Here is a 24,012-nt window from a genome sequence, read left to right on the forward strand (position 1 = left end):
CGATAAAGGCAAAGCTGTCTTCCGCTTTCCCTTCGCTCCCCGCTAACCAAACCCACCACACCCCTCCTTCAAATCTACCAGAACACCTGAACAACATACACATCACAGTGGAGCATGGTATGAATCCTAAGAACAAAACATATAGGCAGATTGCCATGAGTATCTGGGTGCAGAACTTGCCCTGGCCACACTATAGTAACTGAAGCTTCAGAGTCACTGCACTGGCACATGCTGCAGAGCTTGGTATATGTGAAGTAAAGGTTAGGAATAACTCTACTGTGGTAGTTTTGGAATCATGGCCATTACCTTCCGCTACCTTCCGCGCCCCTCCCAACACACAGCCTCTGGGATCCCTTGGAGAAAAGAATGCGCTTTTTACTGGAAGGCCAATATTTCTTCTAAACACTCTCCTGCAAGGTAATGGCTTCATTGCAACACTAACCAAATCCTGGTGTAATACAATATCTTAAACAAAGCTGCCTTTAGCCCCTTGTTTTGTGAGCAACATTTGTATTCTTGCAACTATTCCTTGCAATTAATTTTTGTTAAATATAAGCTTTGGCAAAATCAACAGTTTCCGCCCTGGCACAGGCATTTGCCAAGCATGGACATAATATGCCCAGGCACTAATACCATTTGCCAGCTGTCGCAATCTTATGGCCAGGTTGTACCAATATGGCAGTGTCTGGAAAATGCCTATACCATGCCTACAGAAACGCAGCAACCTGTGGCTTTGCCAATGCTTATTTTCTTTGAAGTGTGGGCCTGTTGTAGATTAAGTGCTTCAGTGATCCCTAACACTTTCAATGGTGTAAACTTTATTAATGTTGCTTTATTACTGCTACAATCGATAGCCAGGCCCTTTCAAGGCATTGCTGAAAGCATAAAGCAGAACTGCACGAGCAAACACTCAATCCAATCACTCCATGGATGAAGACCAAGGAAATCCATTTACTGTGGCATAGATTCAAACATGCGTTTATTTCATTTTCTACATCTGCAATACAATCTTTCCTAAGGCTTCTTTGGTTATTTGAACAAGTTATTTGAACAAGTACAACCCGCAATATAAACATCGAAGACGTCCAAGAAACGTAGGTTAGCAAAAGCACGTCAAAAACAGCTTTCAAATGCCAGAACAATATGCCACTTACCAAAGCACAGAGGCGGTTCTGCTGACTGTGCAGGCAGGCAATTACTCTTTCGTGGGTTTGTTGTAAATGCCGGCCCCTCCCCCACCCCCTCATGGACACCCAGGAAGTAGTCATGACTGGGGTGACGTTCATTAGCAGAGGAATGGCGGGAATATGAACCACGTGCATGGAAGGACAGTGTTCATCCTGGGTGTTCCCTTCTATTAGACAGGAGGCCACCATTCAGCCACACATCTCCTATTCACCTTGTATGGTTAGTTACCTTAGCTCAAGGTGGCATTCCTCCAATCACGATACCGATGAGAGGAAAAAGATTAGCTCAGAAATGGCCTTGCATCACTTAGTGCCCATTGACAGCTTGCTACTGTTTTCACTCCCTGCTATCATTTCTAAAGTTGAACAAAAACAACATAAGGTGAATAAAAGAAACCATACTTATTGCTTTTACAAGATGCACGTAAAGAGGTTAGACGTTTAATTACGAGAAACAGCCATGGGTTTCTGGATTCTGGGCACACTTTTCGGAATTAGATTGATCTAACGAATTCAGTACACCAGTTTCGGAAAGAAATGGTGGCATTGCACATAATGCATGCGGCTATTACTACTAGAACTAATACTCCAAACGGTTGGTATCTGGAAAGTGTTTATGTGACTTCCCAGCCATTCCATTCACTTAAACTGAGATATTTCCTGCACACACAAACATCATGAATTAAAGAAAAGGAGCAGTCAGTAGTCGTATGTTCTCGGAATACAACACAAATAGTGATGGAAACCTTGGAGTGGTCTTTAAAATGGTCATTTAACAGAAGGGACGGCCAATGCGGGCACTTTCGTGCAATGAGGCCTCCTCCATGCCGTGTTCATGCTTTGCACTACGAAGAGCTAACAATGGGAAGTCAATCTGTCAGAGCAGCCAAACATGCTCCTTTTGCACTTCGTAGAGCACAGAAGTTTAAATGCATCAGAAATAGGAGTTGGTGGGGGTTGCGGTCGGATAATATGCATAGGATTCCATGCAATCAACCTGCTTTTAACATGTGGTAAAAACTGGTGGAATACATAGGAAACACGGGGAAAGACATACAGAAAGACAAGTCCCGTTCTGTGCCCTCCTCCCACTCTGCTGCAAAAAACAAAGCAATCATATGGAGTGGTAAAGCAGGTGTTAAAACAGGCATATGCCGTTTACCCCTGTTTTGAACACTTATTTTACCACATCCGGGCACACGAAAATGACCCCCTTTGTGTATAATTTGTATAAAAGTGTATACAATTCGAACTAGGAAAGGCCCTGAATACTAACTTCTGCACCAATCTGCCCCAGTCTTTCCACCAGATTAGGGAAACAATGAAACGTGAGATGAGCAACAATGTCCTTTTCTGATGCAGTGGCGTAAGGATACAAGAGACCCGCATCCCACACTTCTATATTGATCACATACAATCAGATTTTCTTAAAGGTGGAAGTTGGAACAGGCCAAAGAGTCTCGAAAAAGGTCAAGGTGCGGCCTTCGTATCCTTGACTTTTCAGGCAGTGGTGCTTCTTGCTTGGCGTCTGAGTCGGTGATCTCTGTGGTCGGGGACTCCGGCATGCCAGTGTGTCACTGTCCCATCCGCACTCAGGCGAAGTTGATGAAGTCGAACTCTCGCTTCATGGTCAGCGTGACTTCCAGCGTCTGCTTGTCTGAGACGAAGTGCGCTCGCCCGTTCTTGCTGTCCACGGGATGGGGGAGGTGCAGCCCCAGCTTGCTGGAAAAGAAAACAGGGGCAGGAGAGGAATTAGCAATGACAGTGCTGGCGTCAGAGCCGTCGGCGTGGCTGCGACTCACACACGCACGTTTCGGAACAGAGTACTCGCCATCGATCGCCGCGCTCTGCTTTTTGATTTAGGGTTCTGCTGATGCAGAACAGCACATTGCGGATGCAAAAGACAAGCTCACGGCACATCCATATTGCTGTCAGCGCGGCATAAATCTGCATAATAGGGAGAAGCCCGCGCAGGCTTGCATGTAAAGAAGATGGAGTGTCCAGCGCAACTTTTACGATGGATAGATAGTCTCGATAAAGACAAATGCTCTATCTCGACTGCTGCATTCCTTAAAGGTGGCTGGACAGATCTATTCAAACGTCTAACTGTACTTTTTAATGGATGGTTTTAATCCTGTGTTTGGCCGAGTAGCTTCCACTGGGCTAAGGCATACTTCCAGCTTGAGTGGCACATTAACGATTTACTTGGAGCCTGTTTGCATGAAGTTGCTCTTCCATTGTATGCTACTGCTTACACATATTAAGCCGTTAATCATTCTGCCTAGGCGATTCACCTGCGATTCTCCTTTCCCAACTAACCCGTGCCTCGGAATGTAAAGCTTCTGTCATAGGGGAGAGACTGGATATAAAACAGAGGGGATGGGGGGCATGCGGGGGCCCTGGCTCCAACAAGTATTTAGAACAGGCATTGGCCAAGCCCATAGCTTTGCTTTATGGATCAGCAAAGAGGGCTCCAGAGGGAGAGAAAGAGGGGTGGCGTGGAAAGAGAGCCAGGAGTGAGGTCAAACATGGAGCTCGCTTTGCATTAACGTACTTGTGCTGCAAAGATTTGTGAGTAACCAGCAGGTTGTAGGTTCTAGTCCAAATATCATAGATCAGGCGGTTGCGCACCAATTGTAAGCACGTGTAACACAAAAGCCGCTGGACTGGTATATCTACATATTATCCCCACCAAAAATATTGCCGTACATATGGTTGTTTGTCTCGCCATAGGTGATATTTTTGAGGGGGATAATTTATGGGAGCGGGGGTGTCCCCTGCACATTTTAAAATAATGCAGGGGTTGCGGGGGTGTCCCCTTCAGGGTCCATGGCTCAGTATCGCTGCAAAAATATGACAATATTTTTATATCACAATATTTTTGCGGGCACATTAACACATGGAACCGGTGGATTCAACACCAAGATCATTGCTGAGTGGATTCATGCACATTCTGCAGAGATCTAACGTGTGAAGGGATCTTTGTTCAATGCCAATTATACATTTGGGGTGGTGAAGAAGTTAAATTAATGTTTAAAAACACGGCATAGGCATAGCTCTCAACCATTTGTGTCGCAAAGGCGGGTGAAAACACCAGATTTTCTTTTTGGCGGGTGAGAGGCCCATTGAAACGAATGGGTGTTCAGGAGGCTTGGCGGGTGAGTCAGCTGTTTACAAGGCGGGTGACACCCGCCAAAAGCTTGTGAGTTGAGAGCTATGGCATAGGTCTAGAAGCCTGTGGCCCAATGGCCACACACAATCCCTGCACGCACAGGCAAACTCTTGCTCACTCACACTCTGTCTCACACACAGTTATCACCTCAAATGCGTGGCATGGCTGCAGGTAGGTATGCTACCATTGCCTCCAGTGGCAGCAACTGCCATCCTGTCCAGGTGGGTAATTTATGAACATGGGGACCCTCACAGGATGTGAGTGCAATGCAGAACTATTCAGAACCACCATCATAGCTTAGTAGGTTCATACAACTTCTGTAAAGTTCTACTTGTACATAGATTTTTGTTTAAGGCCCATCATACCTTTGATGTTGTGGTCAAAACAAAATCATCCCTTCAACCTTTGTGATACCTGTTCACAAAATGCACAAAAACCCTAACGTGAGAACCTGGATGAAGTAAAACCCATTTAGAAACAGTTAACTGGAATTTATACCAGGCCCTGGAGCCTTCAGATGAAAAAATAAGCGTGGACATCAGAGCCTGATTACAGAAAGGGAGGAGAGGGGGCGGGAGTCCAAGTGGCTTTTACAAAATGCAGTTATGCCATTAGGATTTTAAGACATAGGACTACATATGAACACTCACTTATATATCTCTAAAGAGAGCTTTATATAAATATGATGAACTCTCACATACATATATGGAGTCAGCGAAAAAACAAAGGTTTGGTGGAGACACAGCTATTAAGCTGAATCAATTTATTGCAACAAATCCATGAAATATGTCATCCGGTGTTGGAAGTGGTAACAAACTCTGAGTCCTCCCACGTCAGTGACATCCATGATGACCTTTTGGATGTCATTACTGATCCCATCTGTGATATCACGTATTGTATTTGCTCAAGGCCTCAGCAAGGGAGAAGACTCAAAGTTAAGGTTTTTGTCACTTGCAACACCCACCGAATTTCATGGGTGTTGTTGCAGATGAATTGGTTGAGCCTTATTTTGTCTCAACTAAAGTTTTTCACTGAATTTAAAGGGTTTTGTTATGCTATACCAAGGCACACATTCGTTTTCAAATATTGATTAGCAGATAACCCAGTCTCAGATAAGGTGGAGAGTGGAGGGTGTGTGGACCTTGGTGTTACAGAGAAGCCATTCCTTGACGACAAGAGTCTCGAGTTCCCTCTGAACTGTAGAAGCGACAGGCCAAGTCTGATGTTCACTGGGAGGAGATTCCAGAGTCTTGGGCCATAGGCAGAAGTCCTGCCTTCTGGTTCTGTCTGTCCTGCACCAGTGAGTTAAAGTCTGCACATGTATTTACTTCAGGTGGATCATAGGCCTCAGGAGATGCTGAGTTTCTAAGTGAGGTAGCTTGTGGACTTCAGGATGACAGGCTTTCAGATGATGCAGAAGGATTTGAAGATGAAACAGTCTTGAAGCGGGAGCCACTGCAGTTTGATAAGGGCCGGGGTAATGTGGTCACATTGGCAGAGTTCTTTGACGAATCGTGCTGAAGCATGCAGGACACATCTCAGGTTAAACACCAGAAGGCCTTCCAAAAGGGCATTGCAACCATCCAGTTGGGAGAAGACCATGGATTGGACAGCAGATCTGAAGTTGGTACCAAGCATTTGTATCTTCTTTGCTATGTGGAGATTTGAAGGAGAGATGTCTGTTGATGTTAAACCCAAGGGACTTGGGTTCTGTCAACTGGGTTGTGAAGCCCTCAAGGTTCTTAGCAGGGAGCCAAGTCTGGATGTCAGGATGCTCTGTGTTGTTGGTCAGCAGTAGGAATTCAGTCTTGGAGGGGTTGAGCTTCAGGTAAGCACTGGACATTCACGACTGGATCATTGTGAGGCAGGCCTTGAGCCTGTGGATGTTGTGATTGCAGGATATCCCGAGGTAGAGCTGCATGTCATCTGCATATTAATGGATGTGGATGTTGTGTTGAGTGAGGAGGGTTCCTAATGTTTACATGTAAAGATTGAAGATCACAGGAAGGGGATGGATCCTTACGGGACTCCACAGGGGATGGGCATAACTGGTGATCTGGAGGAATCCATGTGCACAAACTGGTGGTGATTAGCATGTTAGGATTTGAACCAGCTAAGGACGATCTGGCTGATCCCCATGCGGCGATGTAGATTGTTGACATGTGACTGGTGGTCTACTGTGTCGAATGCTGCTCAGAGGACAAGGAGAACCAGGAGGCAAGGATGGCCATCATTAAGAATGTTCCTACTAGTCTGCATAGACCTCAGCACCCACACAGAGCCTTGAAACTACACTACTTGCATCCAATTCCTCTGACACGCTCTTTCTACATTTATTTGTTAAAGTTATTGGTACCTTTGTTGCAGTTACTGATACTATTGCATCATATACCATGTCTTCATAATCGCTTTCATGCTACTTGCTCTTCCTAACAGGTGATATTTTGTAGTGTAACTGTACTCAGTGTTTGAATGTTTTTATTCATGTACTAATGATTAACTTCATAATTAATTTTCATATTTTTCACTCACATCTAGCAACATTTTATATTAGCATCACTGAATATCTTGTCCAAATGTTCCACCCAGGCTCCACTGATCTCACCTCATAACTGATTTTCCAGCTTTGCAATCATTACTGAGAACTTTACTTAGTATCCTTGTACAGGTGGTCCAAATGTTCCTTCCAGGTTCTGATGATTTCATTGGACAGATAAGTGTCTTTCATATAATTTAACTATGTTTCCACTATAATACACTGTGCCATGTTGCTTATGGCTGGGCTTGAAGCCAGTTTTCAATTGCAATCTAAATTAACCTAGTTTCTTCTGAAATACTCTGGCCAAGGTTACTTTATTCACGCTGCTAGGGTCAGGCCATCTGATTGTTTACATAAGCATCTGTCCAGTTTTGGAACAAGGCATATTTCCTCACTTTCTAGGATTTACACAACTGGACATTCTCTCTATAGCTATAGGACACTCATCAAAACATGACCTGTGTGACGAATGCGATGGTGTCATCACTCCTTTCCCAGTGTTGACCTCTCCCAATGTGGCAAGGGGATGGAAGCCGCCATCTGATCCTGACTCTGGGGGGCGGCTATTTGACACAACATCATCAGATGAGACATGTGTAAGGAACTCATGGTGGCAACAGTAAAGACAGGCACACATGATCAGAGTTCAAGGGTGTTACTATTAATGCAGGGAGGAAAAACGCCTAACCTAAACCTAAATCTAAGATGGGAGCAAGCTTCGACCATCAAATGAAAATAGGGCAGTCCTTGTGGCGTCTTGCCAAAATAAATGGCCTATACTAAAAAATAAAGCTATTGCCAAATCCTTACAACAAAATATAGAAAGAGTGTGGGATAGGGTTTTCTAGAAAGAAAGAAGTGTTCATAAATAATAAGTCAGGATGCAAGCTGCCCGGGGTCTCCCTTTTCCCCACGTTTTAACACAGGATAAGGTTGGACTTCTGAGCACAGCACACTTCTCGAGCTTTCCCCAGCCCGAGACGACAGTTCCGGTTTCAACTTCTCAGAAGCCTCGATGGCCAAGTCTCTTTCCATCAAAAGCCTCTTGCTTCTCGAGGGTCAGTAAACTTGTATTTGAGATGATGATTCTTCACCCCCGAGTCCCCATCTTCTGGAACCAGACCCCTCTCGAATCTCAGCCTCCCTATGCCGGGTTCACTATGGCCTTCCTCTACTTCAAAAATCTTAATGTCTTTTTAAACAGTTCCCATGGATATCCTTCTGCCGGGTTCACCTTTGACAACACACTGTTTCTTGGGACTTTAGACTTCACCCCCCTTTACTGGCATCTCTCTGCCGGGTTCGCTCTTGCCACTTTACAATTCCTTTTGCTTTCAATGATTGCGGGATTCGCTTCCCTTGCTTTCTCTTGATGTAGTATTCACTTTCCTTGCTTTCTCAACAGTTTGTCGGTCAAAGACTTTCGACTGTACAGAGATTTTGGTAGACCTCCTGTTTGACCACTATGAACTGTCTTTGGCGGCTCTCCTATGGCCTTCTGGTATCAGTAGTTTCAATCGATATGGGACTACCCAGAGTTCCACGAGACCCACGTGGTGCCGGTCCCCTCTGAAGCTGGTCTTCCCTTTACAACTATATAGGTCTTTGAACTCTTCTCAATATGCCACACTGCAATTTTCACTCAACACAGCTCGGTTTATTATCGACTCTCCCCTCGACTCAATGGCTGTGCTGAACCGCTTGGCTTTCTCTTCTGAGTCAAGGTTGGTACCACAGAGACAAGTGTCTCTCTCTCCGGCTTGGTTATCAGCGGAGGAGGGTCTCATGTACTGTTGACATCTGCTGCAACACACAGGCTATTGTTTGCGGTCTTACGATTCCTTCTGCGGAGGGTTCACAGGCCTTGGTCAGAAAGGGCATGGTCGCTTCTCTCCTTGTCCCTCCCTCGGTATGCGCCATCTTTCTCCTCCTCTTGAACTGCTGTGCTGAGTTGGCTCTTACATTGTGTGGGCTGCCTTGCTCGTACTGTGCTCTCTTGCTCCACCTTTTATCCCTGTGGGAAAGGGCCGTCAGGTGTGTGTGATTCTGGTCAATTGCCTGACCCTTGTATTGGGACATGTCAGGTAAACGGCTCTGGTGTTAGTCTGTTCTCTTTTGTGTTGTGCGAAAGTGTTCATGTCGGAAAAGTGGGCACAGTGTTTTTTAATGTCCTACGTAGTAGAATGGGGAAAAGGTTTTGAAAGAAGGGGGATACCGTGTCTCACCCGTAGGTGTCCCACTCCACTTCCCGAGGGCCGCCCATCCAGGTGATCCTCCCTCACTGGTCCAACCCCAGGAACTGGATCCAATAGTGATGGCCATGTCGCCTCTGGGGTTCATGCTCCCAGATTGATTCAGAGGTTCTTTCGGCTTCATCCGGGGAAACCAGGGTCTCCCCCCAGAAGAAGGGGACATACTGTTACACATTGCGGGAGGTGGTCTCTGTGGGCTCGTAACCGCTTGTGCGGTACGCTTCACAGTACAACTTCCAGGATTAATGCGCAAGGTGATCTCCGAGCGGAGGGTAGCAGTCTAGTCTTTTCACGTCTCCCTGAGACGCTCATGACCGCTCACGTGATCCTTTATCCGGAACGAGAGCCGACAGTTCTTCGCCTCGCTTCTGTTTCTACTGACGCTCCGTGAGTTTGTTACCAGACTTTCTACTACCCACTAGTTCTTCAAACTTCTCTGCTTTACTAACTCTGTACTTTCTTACTTCCCAGATCTCGTCACCAGCTCTCCCCTTCGAATCTAGCTTTTCTAGCGTTCGGATCTACCCTCCAGGCCCTTGTCTCCGTGGGCTATGCAAATGCTCTAGCCCCGGCTTTGTCATTTCTTTGGCACCCGCTAGGAGTAAGTGCTTTTTTATCAGGGTCTTTCCCTTCTCTCGACTTTAGCACTTACCTAATTGTGTATTGTAGAGCTCCCGCCTTCCAGTCGTCTCTCTCCTGAGACCAAAGACCGATCATCCAACTTTCGAGTCCCGCCGTCCCTGGTGAGAGAACTCTTTATTCAACCTTCCGCTATACTATTCAGATTCCATCCTTCTCTGAAATACTCTTACCATATTCTTTTGTGCATCCAGAAGAAGCCTTCCAGCCTATCATCCACTGCCACGAATCGAGGACAGTTCTGCATCCATCCCGAACCACGAAGCTCCCGGACTCGACCAGGGTTTTCTTCCCTCTCGAGGATTTCCCTGGCAGCCCTGTTCTTTCCCCTGGTTACTCCCATTCCGGGTCGGAGAGGGCAGGGCAGTTCCAGGGGAGCTTTCACTGCAGCATTTGATTGTTCCCTAGCGGACCATTCGATCTGTCAAGGTGAGATTGTTAAAACTTTTGTTACTTTAGTTGGGATAATTAACAGTAAGCGACGCCCATATACTGACAGACGAAATCCTTATGGAACAACAAATGCAGCAACTAATGGCCGCAATGCAGGCCATGTCCTTAGAGGTGCAGTCATTAAAACAGGACAACGTACAACTGCGACAACAAGTTGCTAGAGCATTCTCGGACACTCCCCCGTCTACATTACACACAGTCATGTATGATGTCGATCCATATAAACTCAAAGAATTTCTCGACAGTTGTACGGTCCAATTTACATTCAAATCTCGCTTTTTCCCTACTGACAAAGATAAAGTGGGGTTTGTAATTTTCCATCTATCGGGCCCTGCATTAGCATGGGCTACGCCTTTAGTGACATCAAACAATGTTATCCTTGATTCTTACCCAGCTTTCACTAATAGTCTAAAGACTATGTTTGGCAGAAAAGAAATCTCTGTAGCCACACAAGAAAGGCTCCTCGACCTGAAACAGGGTAATAAGGATTTATTAGGATATATTACACAATTTAAACAGTTGTCTTCCGAACTAGGATGGCCAGATGAGGGTCTTCTCACCCTTTTTTGCAGGGGGTTAACTGATGAACTCAAAGACGAGATATCTAAAGTTCCTCGCCCGGCTAATCTGGCCGATATGATAACTCTTACCATGCAAATTGAATACAGTTTACAAGAACGTTCCTATGAAAGAAAGAAGAATAAGGGAACACGACCACATATTGATTACCCTCCGGTAGGGAGTAAACCACACGTCCAAACCGAAGAGCCTATGCAGATCGAGGCAGTAAGGGGACCACTATCCGCTACTGAAATAGAGAAGAAAGACTCTTGGACTCTGCATGTATTGTGGATCCTCCTTACATGTTTTGAAGGACTGTCATCTTGTTCCCCCACGGTGCACCCCAAACCCTAAATCGGGAAACTTCAAGGCCCTACCGCAAGGGGAAGAACGGTAGTGGCTCCGAATCCAATTTCCCCATATCTTATGGGAATGTCTCTTGACACTGCAACTAGCCAGACTATGGTGGTGGTGTCTTTATCCATGATACTTCCTGAACAAGTACTGGCAGGCATTCCCGCCTTAATTGATTGTGGTGCTGCAGGGAATTTTCTGGATAATGATTGGGCTACAAAACATGGGATAACACATGTATCCAAAACCGTCGTAACTCCCTTCCAAGGAGTGGATGGAAGTCCTTTGAGTTCTGGTCCTATTAAGGAACAGACCGGGCCGATTACCTGCATGGTTGCCAACCATAAAGAGACTCTGGTGTTCGATCTTATTAAAGCGGCACATTTCCGTATCATCTTGGGTCTTCCATGGTTACGACTCCACAACCCGTACATCAATTGGTCAGCTGGAACTCTATTCCTGGGGTCTGAGTACTGCGTTCATCATTGCCTATCGCAGGAGTCAGTAGGCATTCATATCCCTACGGAAGCAACAAATCTCCCCAGCAGTATCCACCATAAATCAACTAGAGATTATTCCTGAATGTCATCGGAAGTTCCAGTCAGTTTTTGAGAATCATGTTTTTCCTACCTTACCTCCGTATAGGACGGACGATTGTCATATTGACCTACTTCCTGAACAACCTATTCCTTTTGGTAGAATGTATGTTCTTTCCCAAAGAAAAAAGGCAGTGCTGAAAGAATACCTCCAAGCCAACTTACGTAATGGTCTGATCTCTGAACCAGTCTCACCAGCAGGCGCTTCTCTTTTCTTTAGTCCCAAAAAGGATTCTGATGAACTCCATCCCTGTATTGAGTACTGGGGTCTTAATAAAATTACTATACCCGACAAGTACCCCATGCCCCTTATAATCATCGAGGCAATCCGGGGGGCTTCCCTTTACACGAAACTCGATCTTGGAGGAGCTTACCACCTCATTCGTATAGCTCCAGGGGACGAGTGGAAAACAGCCTTCCGTACACCTTTTGGGCACTACGAATACCACGTTATGCCATTTGGGCTGGTCAATGCACCGGCAGTGTTCCAACGATTCATGGACCATCTGTTTGCCGACATCTTGTTCCATTTTGTTATCATATACTTGGACGATATTCTGGTGTATTCCATCAATCCAGAAGACCATATTAAACATGTTAATATGGTTCTTGATCGCCTTCAGTCTAACCACCTCTACTGTAAAGCCACAAAAAGTGTGTATTCCATCAGGAGCAAGTAACTTACTTAGGATTTGTGCTATCGTCCCAGGGCATATCTATGGATCCAAAGAAAGTTTCAGCAGTTTTGGATTGGCCAACTCCTTCCTGTATTAAAGACATTCAGCGATTTTTAGGATTCGCAAACTTCTACCGGAAATGGATTCCCTGCTTTTCGGAAATCATTCTGCCCATTACACGACTACTGAAGAAGAGTGTCTCCTTTTCCTGGAACAAATCTGCCCAAAACGCCTTTCAAACGCTGAAAGAGTTGTTTACTTCCGCTTCAATTTTGATCACCCCTGATCAGACCAAACCATTTATCGCGGAGACTGATGCCTTTCAATATGCATTAGGAGCCGTACTCTTGCAACTCTCAGATCAGGGGGAAGAAAGAACAGTGGCATATTTGTCTAAACCATTTAACACTGCAGAACAGAACTATTCAGTTCTTGAGAAGGAACTCTTAGCTATTAAGAGGGCCTTCGAAGAATGGAGACATCTGCTGTTGGGCTCTTCCTTTCCAATCAAGGTCCGCACCGATCATCAAAATCTTAGAGTACTCCAGAATGCCCAAACCACAAACAGTAGGCAGGCCCGCTGGGCATACTTTTTTCTTCCCTTCCGGATCAAATTCACCTTCCTTTCAGGCAAACATAATTTGAGGGCAGATGCTCTTTCCCGAAAGGATTCCCATACATCCAACTTCAGTACAGAAAAGATGTTTCCCAATGCTAGATTTATCGCAGTCCTAACTGATTTTCTCCAAGAAGTACGAACAGCGACTATTCAGAACAAATCATTATGTGAGAATATTGCCTTCAACCATCATCTCACTGAAGAAAAGGACTATTATTCCCATGGAACCCAAGTCCTGATTCGCATTCCTTCATTACAACAGGAAGTTTTACAGATGTGTCACGACTCACGAGCAGCTGGTCATCGGGGATTTCTATCAACCATGGAGTTAATACAACAACATTTCTGGTGGCCAGGGATAAGAACTGATGTCCGAGATTACGTTGCAGCATGCAATATTTGTTCCCAAGATAAGACTCCACGAATGCCCCCTTTAGGATTACTCTCAAAGATGCCTATTCCAGACCGACCATGGCAGATCATATCCACCGATTTTGTGTCAGATTTACCTCCTTCTGAGAATAAGACCACCATCATGGTCACCATCGATTATTTCACCAAACTAGCACATTTCACCCCGTTAGGTAAACTGCCTGGAGCAGCTATAATGGCCAAAGACTTTCTCTCAGAAATCTTTTCTCGACATGGACTCCTGGACACTATTGTATCGGACCGAGGTCCTCAATATGCTTCACTTTTCTGGCAGAAGGTTTGTCACATCTTGGGAATTAAGCGAGCCCTAAGTTCAGGATATCATCCCCAAACCAACAGGAAAACTGAACGTTTAAACCAGACTTTGGAAGGCTATTTGAGATGCTTTGTATCGGCTGCCCAGGACAATTGGGTCGAATTTCTCCCATTTGCGGGATTCGCCTACAATAATGCCCTTATACACTCTGCCCTTCACACCAGTCCTTTTCATTGTTCCTATGGTTATCACCCTTCATTTGTATCTACTGTGACTATTCCTGCTTCCAGCTGCCCTGGGGTAGACAGTCTCATCTTGGACATTCAGGAAGGCCAGAAGCTAGCTAAGCTATCTCTGCAAAAGGCTCAAGACCGGGCTAAGAAGAACGCAGATCGACACTGACGAGAAGCCCCAAAACTTACCATAGGAGACTCTGTTTGGCTGGCATCCCGATTCCTTCCTCGTCATCTTGTCCCGTCGAAACTGTCTCCTAAATACTTTGGACCCTTTAAGGTCTTATCTTGGGTAGGGTCAGCCGCTGTCAAACTCGCCCTACCGGCTTCTTGGTCTTGAATACATCCAGTGTTTCATTTATCACAAATCAAGATGGTCATTCCGGATCATTTTCAGCAGACGAGGGTGACTCCACCGCCTCCTATCCTTACTGATACTGGGTCTGAATTTGAGGTGGCCAATATTTGTGACTCCCGATATAGGAGGGGTAGATTGCAATTCTTGGTTGATTGGAAGGGCTATTCTCCTGCAGAAAGATCCTGGGAACTCGCCTCTGGGGTTCACGCTCCCAGATTGATTCGGAGGTTCTTTCGGCTTCATCCGGGGAAACCAGGGTCTCCCCCCAGAAGAAAGGGACATACTGTTACTACCCAATTACTGGTGACAATGGATATCCAATCCCTTTACACCAGTATTCCACAGGATCAAGCGATGGAATGTATGCGAGAAGTTCTCCTGGAATATGATACCCAGGATCGTGTTCCACACAATTTCATCTTGGAACTTATGGCCATAGCTCTCAACAAAAATTATTTTGAATTTAATGGCCAGTTTTTCTTACAAGTAAAGGGCACGGCTATGGGGGCTGCTTTTGCGCCGAGCCTAGCGATTCTTTTCATGTTCAAATTTGAAACTCTTCACATTCTATCTCCAACCAATCCCTTCCGCTATTCCATAACTAAATGGAAGAGATACATTGATGACATCATCTTCATCTGGACAGGCACCAAAGCCGAGCTAACACTTTTTTTCAATTGGCTGAACAATGTAGATCCTAACATCAAGTTCACTATTGAGTCTAGTAACATTCAAATTCCTTTCCTAGACTTAATAATTAAAGATGAATCTGGAAAATTGAAGTGTTCGCTTTTCCGTAAAACCACAGCCCGGAATACTCTCCTACAATATTCCAGTAATCACCCTCGGCACATTAGGGACAACTTACCCTATGGACAGTTTCTCCGGATTCGGCGAAACTGTTCCAAGTTATCTGATTTTTATGAACAAGCAGATAAGCTGAGCAGTCGCCTTAGAGACAGAGGTTATCCCAAACGATTGATTACACAAGCGTATAAAAGGGCTCGGTTTACTGACCGCGATAATTTGCTCACTCCCAAACAAAATTCCAACTCAGTACTGGACAAGAACAATCCACAAATGATATGTGTATTGACCCATGGGCCTCAGACCTTCGAGATCAAAAAACTTATCTCGAAATACTGGCCCATTGTCAAAATTAGCCTGCCAGATACACCTCTGCCCCGCTTCGCTTTTAAGAGGGGCAGCAATATTCGCGATAAACTTGTGCATTCTTCCCTGAAGAAAGCCGCTCCTAGAATAGGACTCTGGGACCTTAGGACCACCACAGGGCATTTCCCCTGCGGATCTTGCTCTGTCTGTCAATTCACCAGGAAAATGAAGGAGTTTAAAATTGGGCCAAGAACATGGACTTTCACCACTATGACAAACTGTAAAACCACACATGTGGTATATTGTATCCAATGTCCCTGTGGCCTTCGGTATGTTGGTCAAATTTCCCGACCGGTGCATATCAGAATATCGGAACATCGATCAAGAATTAGGTGCAAAATACTTACTGCACCTTTAGTAAATCATTACATTGAGTTACAGCACACCGCTAATGATATACTCTGGTGGATTCTGGATGTGGTCAAAAACACGCCCAACACAATCCAATGCCTCCTGCAGAAGGAGGCTCGCTGGATCTATCGTCTTTCTACCCACATCAATGGACTTAATGAGGATTTTAGTCCAATCTAACATATCTCGGCTTCCTTTTCTTTAGCGCCTATCTGTCCCTTTTTTTGGCAAATGTCACATATTTTTCACATTCGTGACAATCTCTTTATTTATTCTGTTTCATTTTTTTGTCAAGCGTTCTTTCTCTTTCTTTTTTTCTTATATCATCTCTCTCGCACTTCTGACCAGACTCAGCTCCCAGCTGATTCATCTCTCCCTACTTTCTGGACTTAGCTCCTAGCACCCCTAGGGGTCTGAGCACACTTTCACAAGCACTTAGCACAATGTTTCACCTAGCTTTCATTCTTTCCTCTTTTTGCCTACCTCCAAAATACCATTAAAGCACTTTTTTTCTTCCAGGCATCATAGTAACTACCTCCGTGGAGTAATAGTTGCTTTGCAGCATTTTAAATACTCACCATCTTGTGGTTTCCTTTGCGCCCTCGGATGTTTTTGACCCAGTGGTTTTTGGATGGCATGCGCCTGGGTTTTCTCGCGGGCGGCTGCCCTCTTTTAGCACGGTGTGATCTGTTCTCCTGCCGGGCGTCTTTCCGCGGGCTTCTGTTTGCCTTTCGGCACGGCGGTGCTCTGCACTGAGAGCGGTTCTTTCTGTTGACGTTACAGAAGCCGGTGTCATGGCGCTCTTTTGTATTCACCTCCGCGAGTGACATGCAGGTGGGATAGCGCTCAGCCTATCCACACACCCAGGCCTAAGGCCCAATGAAATGGCGTGTTTGGCTTCCCGCCCCTTTTAGGCTGTATGAGCACTCTTGCTCGCCACGCACAGAGCTGCAAGAGGTGACCAAGAGTGGCTGCTCCCCTCGTTTTTCTGCATGACACATCTGTTAAGCGGACATAGGTAAGACGCAGTCATTTGCTGCTTTCCTTAACACGTTCAGTGTTCATTGCATATATTTGTTCACCCTTCTAAGCCTCGGGGTCTCCTCTGTGTGTTTTTTCACTCAGAGGCTGCATACTATTCATGCCAGTGACAAGGGACCATATATAGAATCTGTGACCCCCTTGCGACCAACAGGTGTAAACCAGGCTACCCAGCGCACGTGCTAATCGCACTCTAGACTCCACGGACTGCACCTTTCATCTGTGCACGCCATTGAGCTACAGCATTTAACCCAAATGCGAGTATACACATTTTCATTTCCCTCCCCACTTAGTCAGCATTATTTTGCACTTTTTTCATTTTTATTCTGACAAGTTCCTTCTTCCATTTCAGTTGTTGTTTTCTCCAATGTGAATCCTAACTTGATGTAGTTACACCAAGGGCCCCACTGGTTCCGCTTTTCAGGCGTCATTGGTTTTGGGCCCCTGAGCCCGTTCACGCCTGTTTTTTCAACTTACCCACAGCCTACAAATTCAGGTAATTGCTTTTTGACTTATTCTCTTTTAAACAATAAGGGCAACTTTATTCAAAACTTGGAGTTCGCTCCCATCATGCTTTTAATTCTAAATTCCCTTTCATGTCTGCTTCCCCACAAGGTTAAACTGCTGTGAGGTTTTTTCGCCCTGAGGAAGGCAACTTTCAACCATGTCATGAAGTTATGGCCAGACAGGCGGCATTTCAGCCGAAACGTTGTGATGATGTCAATTTTGAATTTTTTTGAAACACTTTTTTGACACCTACACGTAGGCAGACCTGTCATTAGGAATACTGGAGTTAGAGCTAGTGTGGACACGGCTGTTCTTTGTAGAAAAGGAAGAATTTTTCCTTAAGAGCCGTCCATGTGTCTATTCTCCATAAGTACTCCATTCCTTTTTTTTTTTTAATTTCTCTTTTCGTGATCCTATGAAAAGAATAATTGATTTTTTCTGTTCTATAAAAAGAATAATTGATTTTTTCTGTTCTTCAAACTAAATCTAATTTTCTATTGAGAATTATAATTCTGTGTGTTCTATTGAGAATTATAATTCTGTGTGTTCAATTTTTTGTTATACTTTTTTGTTATTGTAAAAATGTTTTTGTTATTGGGATTTTTTTCTTTGGGAAATAAATATTTCAAAAATTTTCTACAAACTTGCCCTCTTTGTTTTCAGAGAATTCCACTAAAGTGTATGATACCAGTTTTTGGTACTTTTTTGAATAATTTAACTACAGTTACTTTGGTACACAGTAGGAAGGGACTTTCTGTGCTAGTTTGGTTTCTTGTCCCCTCCCTTTCTGCTGATGGGACAAATCCCCCCTCTTTTCTTTGTATTTACATCTTGGGAATTAAGCGAGCCCTAAGTTCAGGATATCATCCCCAAACCAACAGGAAAACTGAACGTTTAAACCAGACTTTGGAAGGCTATTTGAGATGCTTTGTATCGGCTGCCCAGGACAATTGGGTCGAATTTCTCCCATTTGCGGAATTCGCCTACAATAATGCCCTTATACACTTTGCCCTTCACACCAGTCCTTTTCATTGTTCCTATGGTTATCACCCTTCATTTGTATCTACTGTGACTATTCCTGCTTCCAGCTGCCCTGGGGTAGACAGTCTCATCTTGGACATTCAGGAAGGCCAGAAGCTAGCTAAGCTATCTCTGCAAAAGGCTCAAGACCGGGCTAAGAAGAACGCAGATCGACACTGACGAGAAGCCCCAAAACTTACCATAGGAGACTCTGTTTGGCTGGCATCCCGATTCCTTCCTCGTCATCTTGTCCCGTCGAAACTGTCTCCTAAATACTTTGGACCCTTTAAGGTCTTATCTTGGGTAGGGTCAGCCGCTGTCAAACTCGCCCTACCGGCTTCTTGGTCTTGAATACATCCAGTGTTTCATTTATCACAAATCAAGATGGTCATTCCGGATCATTTTCAGCAGACGAGGGTGACTTCACCGCCTCCTATCCTTACTGATACTGGGTCTGAATTTGAGGTGGCCAATATTTGTGACTCCCGATATAGGAGGGGTAGATTGCAATTCTTGGTTGATTGGAAGGGCTATTCTCCTGCAGAAAGATCCTGGGAACTCGCCTCTGGGGTTCATGCTCCCAGATTGATTCGGAGGTTCTTTCGGCTTCATCCGGGGAAACCAGGGTCTCCCCCCAGAAGAAAGGGACATACTGTTACACATTGCGGGTGGTGGTCTCTGTGGGCTCGTAACCGCTTGTGCGGTACGCTTCACGGTACGACTTCCAGGAGTAATGCTCAAGGTGATCTCCGAGCAGAGGGTAGCAGTCTAGTCTTTTCATGTCTCCCTGAGACGCTCATGACCGCTCACGTGATCCTTTATCCGGAACGAGAGCCGACAGCTCTTCGCATCACTTCTGTTTCTACTGACGCTCCGTGAGTTTGTTACTAGACTTTCTACTACCCACTAGTTCTTCAAACTTCTCTGCTTTACTAACTCTGTACTTTCTTACTTCCCAGATCTCATCACCAGCTCTCCCCTTCGAATCTAGCTTTTCTAGCGTTCGGATCTACCCGCCAAGCACTTGTCTCCGCCGGCTATGCAAATGCTCTAGCCCCGGCTTTGTCATTTCTTTGGCAACCGCTAGGAGTAAGTGCTTTTATATCAGGGTCTTTCCCTTCTCTCGACTTTAGCACTTACCTGATTGTGTATTGTAGAGCTCCCGCCTTCCAGTCGTCTCTCTGAGACCAAAGACCAATCATCCTACTCTCGAGTCCCGCTGTCACTGGTGAGAGAAATCTTTATTCAACCTTCGGCTATACTATTCAGATTCCATCCTTCTCTGAAATACTCTTACCATATTCTTTTGTGCATCCAGAAGAAGCCTTCCCGCCTGCCATCCACTGCCACGAATCGAGGACAGTTCTGCATCCATCCCGATCCACGAAGCTCCCGGACTCGACCAGGGTTTTCTTCCATCTCGAGGGTTTCCCTGGCAGCCCTGTTCTTTCCCCTGGTTACTCCCATTCCGGGTCGGAGAGGGCAGGGCAGTTACAGGGGAGCTTTCACTGCAGCATTTGATTGTTCCCTAGTGGACCATTCGATCTGTCAAGGTGAGATTGTTAAAACTTTTGTTACTTCAGTTGGGATAATTAACAATACCCCCTTCATTCCTCATGCCTTAATGGCATATTGTCATAACTCCCCTGACCCACCTACGAAGGTTACTGAGAATACTTTCCCACAAGCTGTGCTCTAGTTGTTTGCAAGCACATATTTGATGCCAGGACATTTAAAGAGACTCTTGCTGGAGAAGTCTTAACATCTCGGTACTGAAGATGCCAAGGAACATCTCGCTGTGAAGATACCAAAGGAAGACAAAGAAAGGCTTCTTGGCATACACAGGTACCGAAAGGCAGCCTCCATGCCGCTGGAGCACTAAGAAACCCAGAGCAGGTGAGCAGGAGCCGTGAGGGGCACAGGAGCCACGGAGCAGAGGTGGTGAACCTGGAGAAAACTCATGCCACAGAGAGCCGGTGAGTCCACCCAAGGGTAGCAAGGACACTGGGGTACATATCGGCAACCCTACCAAAGGCAAATACATGTAAATGAAACATATGAGAAAGAACTAGAGACTCGATATTTCTTAAAGAGACCGAACAGAATAAATATAAGAGATTGTCAAATTTGCAAGTGTGCACAGTGTACCCATGAGAAAGCCCTGGCGGAGAGTATACCAGGCAGATCCAAGTTGCAAGTTTATTCCTATGAGAAAATCCCTAGAAGGAGAGTATACTAGGAACATTCAAGTTGCAAGTGTATTCATACAAGAAAAGCCCTGGCAGGAGAGAATACCAGGCAGATTCAAGTTGCAAGTGTGTTCATGTGAGAGAGCACTGGCAAGAGAGCGTATCAGGCAGAGCCAAAGACTGTGTTGGAATGATATATGAAAGAGGCGAATAAACCTGGCAAGAGAGTACACAAGGTATCCTACCAAGATTAAGAGTAACAGCCAAGTTGGTTTGCATCCCGGATGTGTTGTTGATCAAAAGGAACTCAAGGATTTGATTACCCTAAAGGTATGAAGCACAAGTGAAGAGAAATCAAGGGGAAGGGGGACCATTTGGAACTTTTCTTGTGTTGGAGTTACACATTTCCTTTTTTCTTAACATTGATACACTTTTCTAGGCCAAAGACATTTCCCTTTTCACCTTAGAATTGATTTTTAGAATGTGAGAGCCAGGATAGTACTTTGGATACAGGACTAATTGCTTTGGACATCTTGGCATCAGAGAGGCCCTTTGTTTTATTATAGGTAGGGAGATACCTCTTAGAGTAGGGACAGGGAGGCATTTTTCAACCTCCTTTTTGTTTCAATAAAGGTTTATGGCCAAAACCATGAGTCCCCTGTGCCTGTGTCTCATTCCTGGCTCCTTTCACCTAGCAGATCACATTACTCACATGGACCCCCCCTCCCCCAGTGGAATATCACTTCTCTCAACTGACAACTTTGTTAATTCCTTTCAGTAGTAACTGCCTAGAGCCAAACAAGCCTAATCAACTCTGCTCTCTAACAACCTTGTTCTTTGCCAAGTCCATTTAATGGTATAGTCATTATTACTTATATAACATCTGTCTTGTTGCAGAAAGTAACATTTGCTCTCACCTCCTTGTTCAGGGCTCTGCCACCTTTGACTCTCCAGATGTTTGGGACTACAACTCCCATCAGTCCTTTCCAGCATTACCAATGACGAGAGAGTTGTAGTTCAAAACTGTAAAGATATGCAAGCCAAGAAGCACTAACCTGATCAGGTGGCAGCAAGAGTCAGAAGGCAGCAAGGAGTGCCCTGAAACCTCTGCGTCCCAGATTGAACAAAGGCAGGGACAACAGAAGCCTCAGAGAAACCCTTTGGGGAAGAAAACCCTGTAAGAGAAGGCTGTAAATATCGGTGGAGCCGGGTCCAGTATCGTAGAGGAAGGGCTGCATATTCAGGTAAGTAGCAGAAGAGAAGCGCAGGTTTAGGCACGCAGCAGAGAAGGCTGGATGGAGACTATGTTTGTCTGGATGACGCTACAGGTAACACAAACAAGGTCAGCATAGAAGAGTGCTGACCTCTTATAAGGGACAGACAAACTAGATAAAGAGCAGGCAAGAGGAGAAGCAGTCTAGAAACAAACTCATGAAAGAGCCAATGCTAAGGAAGCAGTGACACGCCGGTCTCCAGGGCTTCACAGCATTTGAAGACTTCCTTGTTCGTCGCCGACACCGGGTGACGTTAGCACACAGTGCAGCATCAATTAGACCGCTGTAGTGAAAACATGTAGTTGTGCTGGACAAAGCTGACATGGAAGAAAGAACAGCACAATGGACTCTCCTCCACCGATGCCAGACAGGCCACCACCTGTAGCGGGTCATGACAAAAACATCCGGAGAGCTACAGGCTGCAGACCCCTGTCCTAGTTAGTACAGGACACAATGCCAGCAACCCTCATTTGAGGGATGTGGACAGTGTGTCCTATAATAACTATAATAACTAGGAGGTGGAGAATCCACTCCCTCTGTACATGGGCAAGCAGGCCTGGCACTCAGTTGAACGAGCTCTATGATGCTGCGCCTCCAAGTGTACCGGATGGGGTGACCTTGGGGCCTGGGAACCGCAACCCGCTAAAAGACACAGGGCCTAGGGATTGTGTGAGAATGATCCCAAACCTTCCCTCGTAGCATGGCAGTGTCTTGTCACAGGGCACCACCACCCAGTACTGTCCATTTGAGTGACTTGTAGAAGTAGAAGTGTAATGCAAGTATGGTGCCACCAGGAAGCTTCGGATTGCCTGCCACCATACAGCACTCCTCACGGGGAGAAAGAATACAGAATGGGGCTTAGCCAAGAAGAGCACGCAAAATATGAATGTTGAAAAACACACATCACAAGTGTAGGGACTTGCGAATAAGAAACACTCACAGGGAGTTGATCATGTGCAAACCACAGTTCCAAGATGGCACCAGCTGCACACATTAGCTGGGCACACAGATGTGCGGAGGGAAAGAGGTGTAGCCCACAACACAGACATTGGACATTCTAAGTATTCAAATTCACCAATCACATTTTAAGAGTAATTAGCCCACACAGCTGCGAGCAACCCCAGGGGGGAGGTCCAAAGTCACCAAAGAAGGCCCCTACAAATGTGGAGAAATGTTGCAGAAGATTGTAGGAGTTGAGATGTGGCAAATGAGTTTTGTGTAGATGAGAGAGTCCGAATTGAGTAGGCTGGTACAACGGAGGGTAAAGGATAGGAAAGGAGGTGATTTAGAGGAGAAGAAAGGAGGCGATTTGGATGAGAGGTGAGGAGGTAACTTGGAGAAGAGATACCAGAAGGAGGAGAAACAACAGAAGGTGCAGAAGAAATCAAAGGACATTGTGATAAGAACAAAGAAGGGAAAAAAGGAGACAAACAGAGGAGGAGGTGGCAGTGACCTATCAGGTGGTAACGGAGGTGGAGGTGCAGGGGAAGGTGGGTGAGACCCTGGGAAGACTGAGCCCTAGAGGGACTACACCACAGGTACACCAAATGTCTAGCATAACAGTGGGGGGTAGGGTCTGATGGGATTCACAGCACATGGTGAAGCAGCAGGGAGGGAGTGGGAAATGAGAAGAGGTTAAAGTATGTGGCGAACAGGCAGAGAGGCAGGAGGAGTTCAAGTGTAAGCAGCACACAATGTAAGGGAATATAGGCGGTTCCCTAACGAATGAGATCATTGGAGGGGTGTGAGGTAAGCAGCCAAAGCCCGGGGCACTTTAAATACTCCAGACTGTCTGAAAGCCTCCCGAGGATTGCTGTGAGGGGGCATGGAATTTTGAGACTGTTGAATTTTGCAGAACTTTCATTTCGATTTTCGTTTTGTTTAACTTAAAGCAAATAATTTCCATTGCCTTATATTTTATAGCGACTAAGGAAGAAGCCATCTTACTTATTGTTTCACAGTTAACATCTTTTGTTTGTGTCATCCAAGTATGATCCTGAAGTAAAAACGCTGCTTCTGGCTCGTGGGTCTTATTAATCCCCAATTGGCTTTGTCACGTCCCCCTCTTGCCCACTCTACTCTCTTTCCGTGCGTGTCTTCTTCATTCACCTTTCACAGGCATGACAGTT

The 24,012-nt window shown here is 45.5% G+C and overlaps 1 protein-coding gene across 2 annotated transcripts in view; it reads right to left on the reverse strand.

Annotated features, from left to right (window-relative positions):
* Positions 1–962: 962 nt before the first annotated feature.
* The window catches only part of DNAAF6 (dynein axonemal assembly factor 6), a 502,401-nt gene continuing 479,351 nt past the window's right edge, over positions 963–24,012 (reverse strand). For both annotated transcript variants that reach the window (XM_069613060.1, XM_069613061.1), the window contains exon 7: positions 963–2,909. In XM_069613060.1, the coding sequence (XP_069469161.1) occupies positions 2,780–2,909 (130 nt within the window). In that variant the 3' untranslated portion in view covers positions 963–2,779. The remainder of the gene's footprint in view (positions 2,910–24,012) is intronic.

Source organism: Ambystoma mexicanum, chromosome 5p, assembly GCF_040938575.1.
Source record: "Ambystoma mexicanum isolate Mex_15411 chromosome 5p, UKY_AmexF1_1, whole genome shotgun sequence".
In the NCBI taxonomy this organism is placed as follows: domain Eukaryota; kingdom Metazoa; phylum Chordata; class Amphibia; order Caudata; family Ambystomatidae; genus Ambystoma; species Ambystoma mexicanum.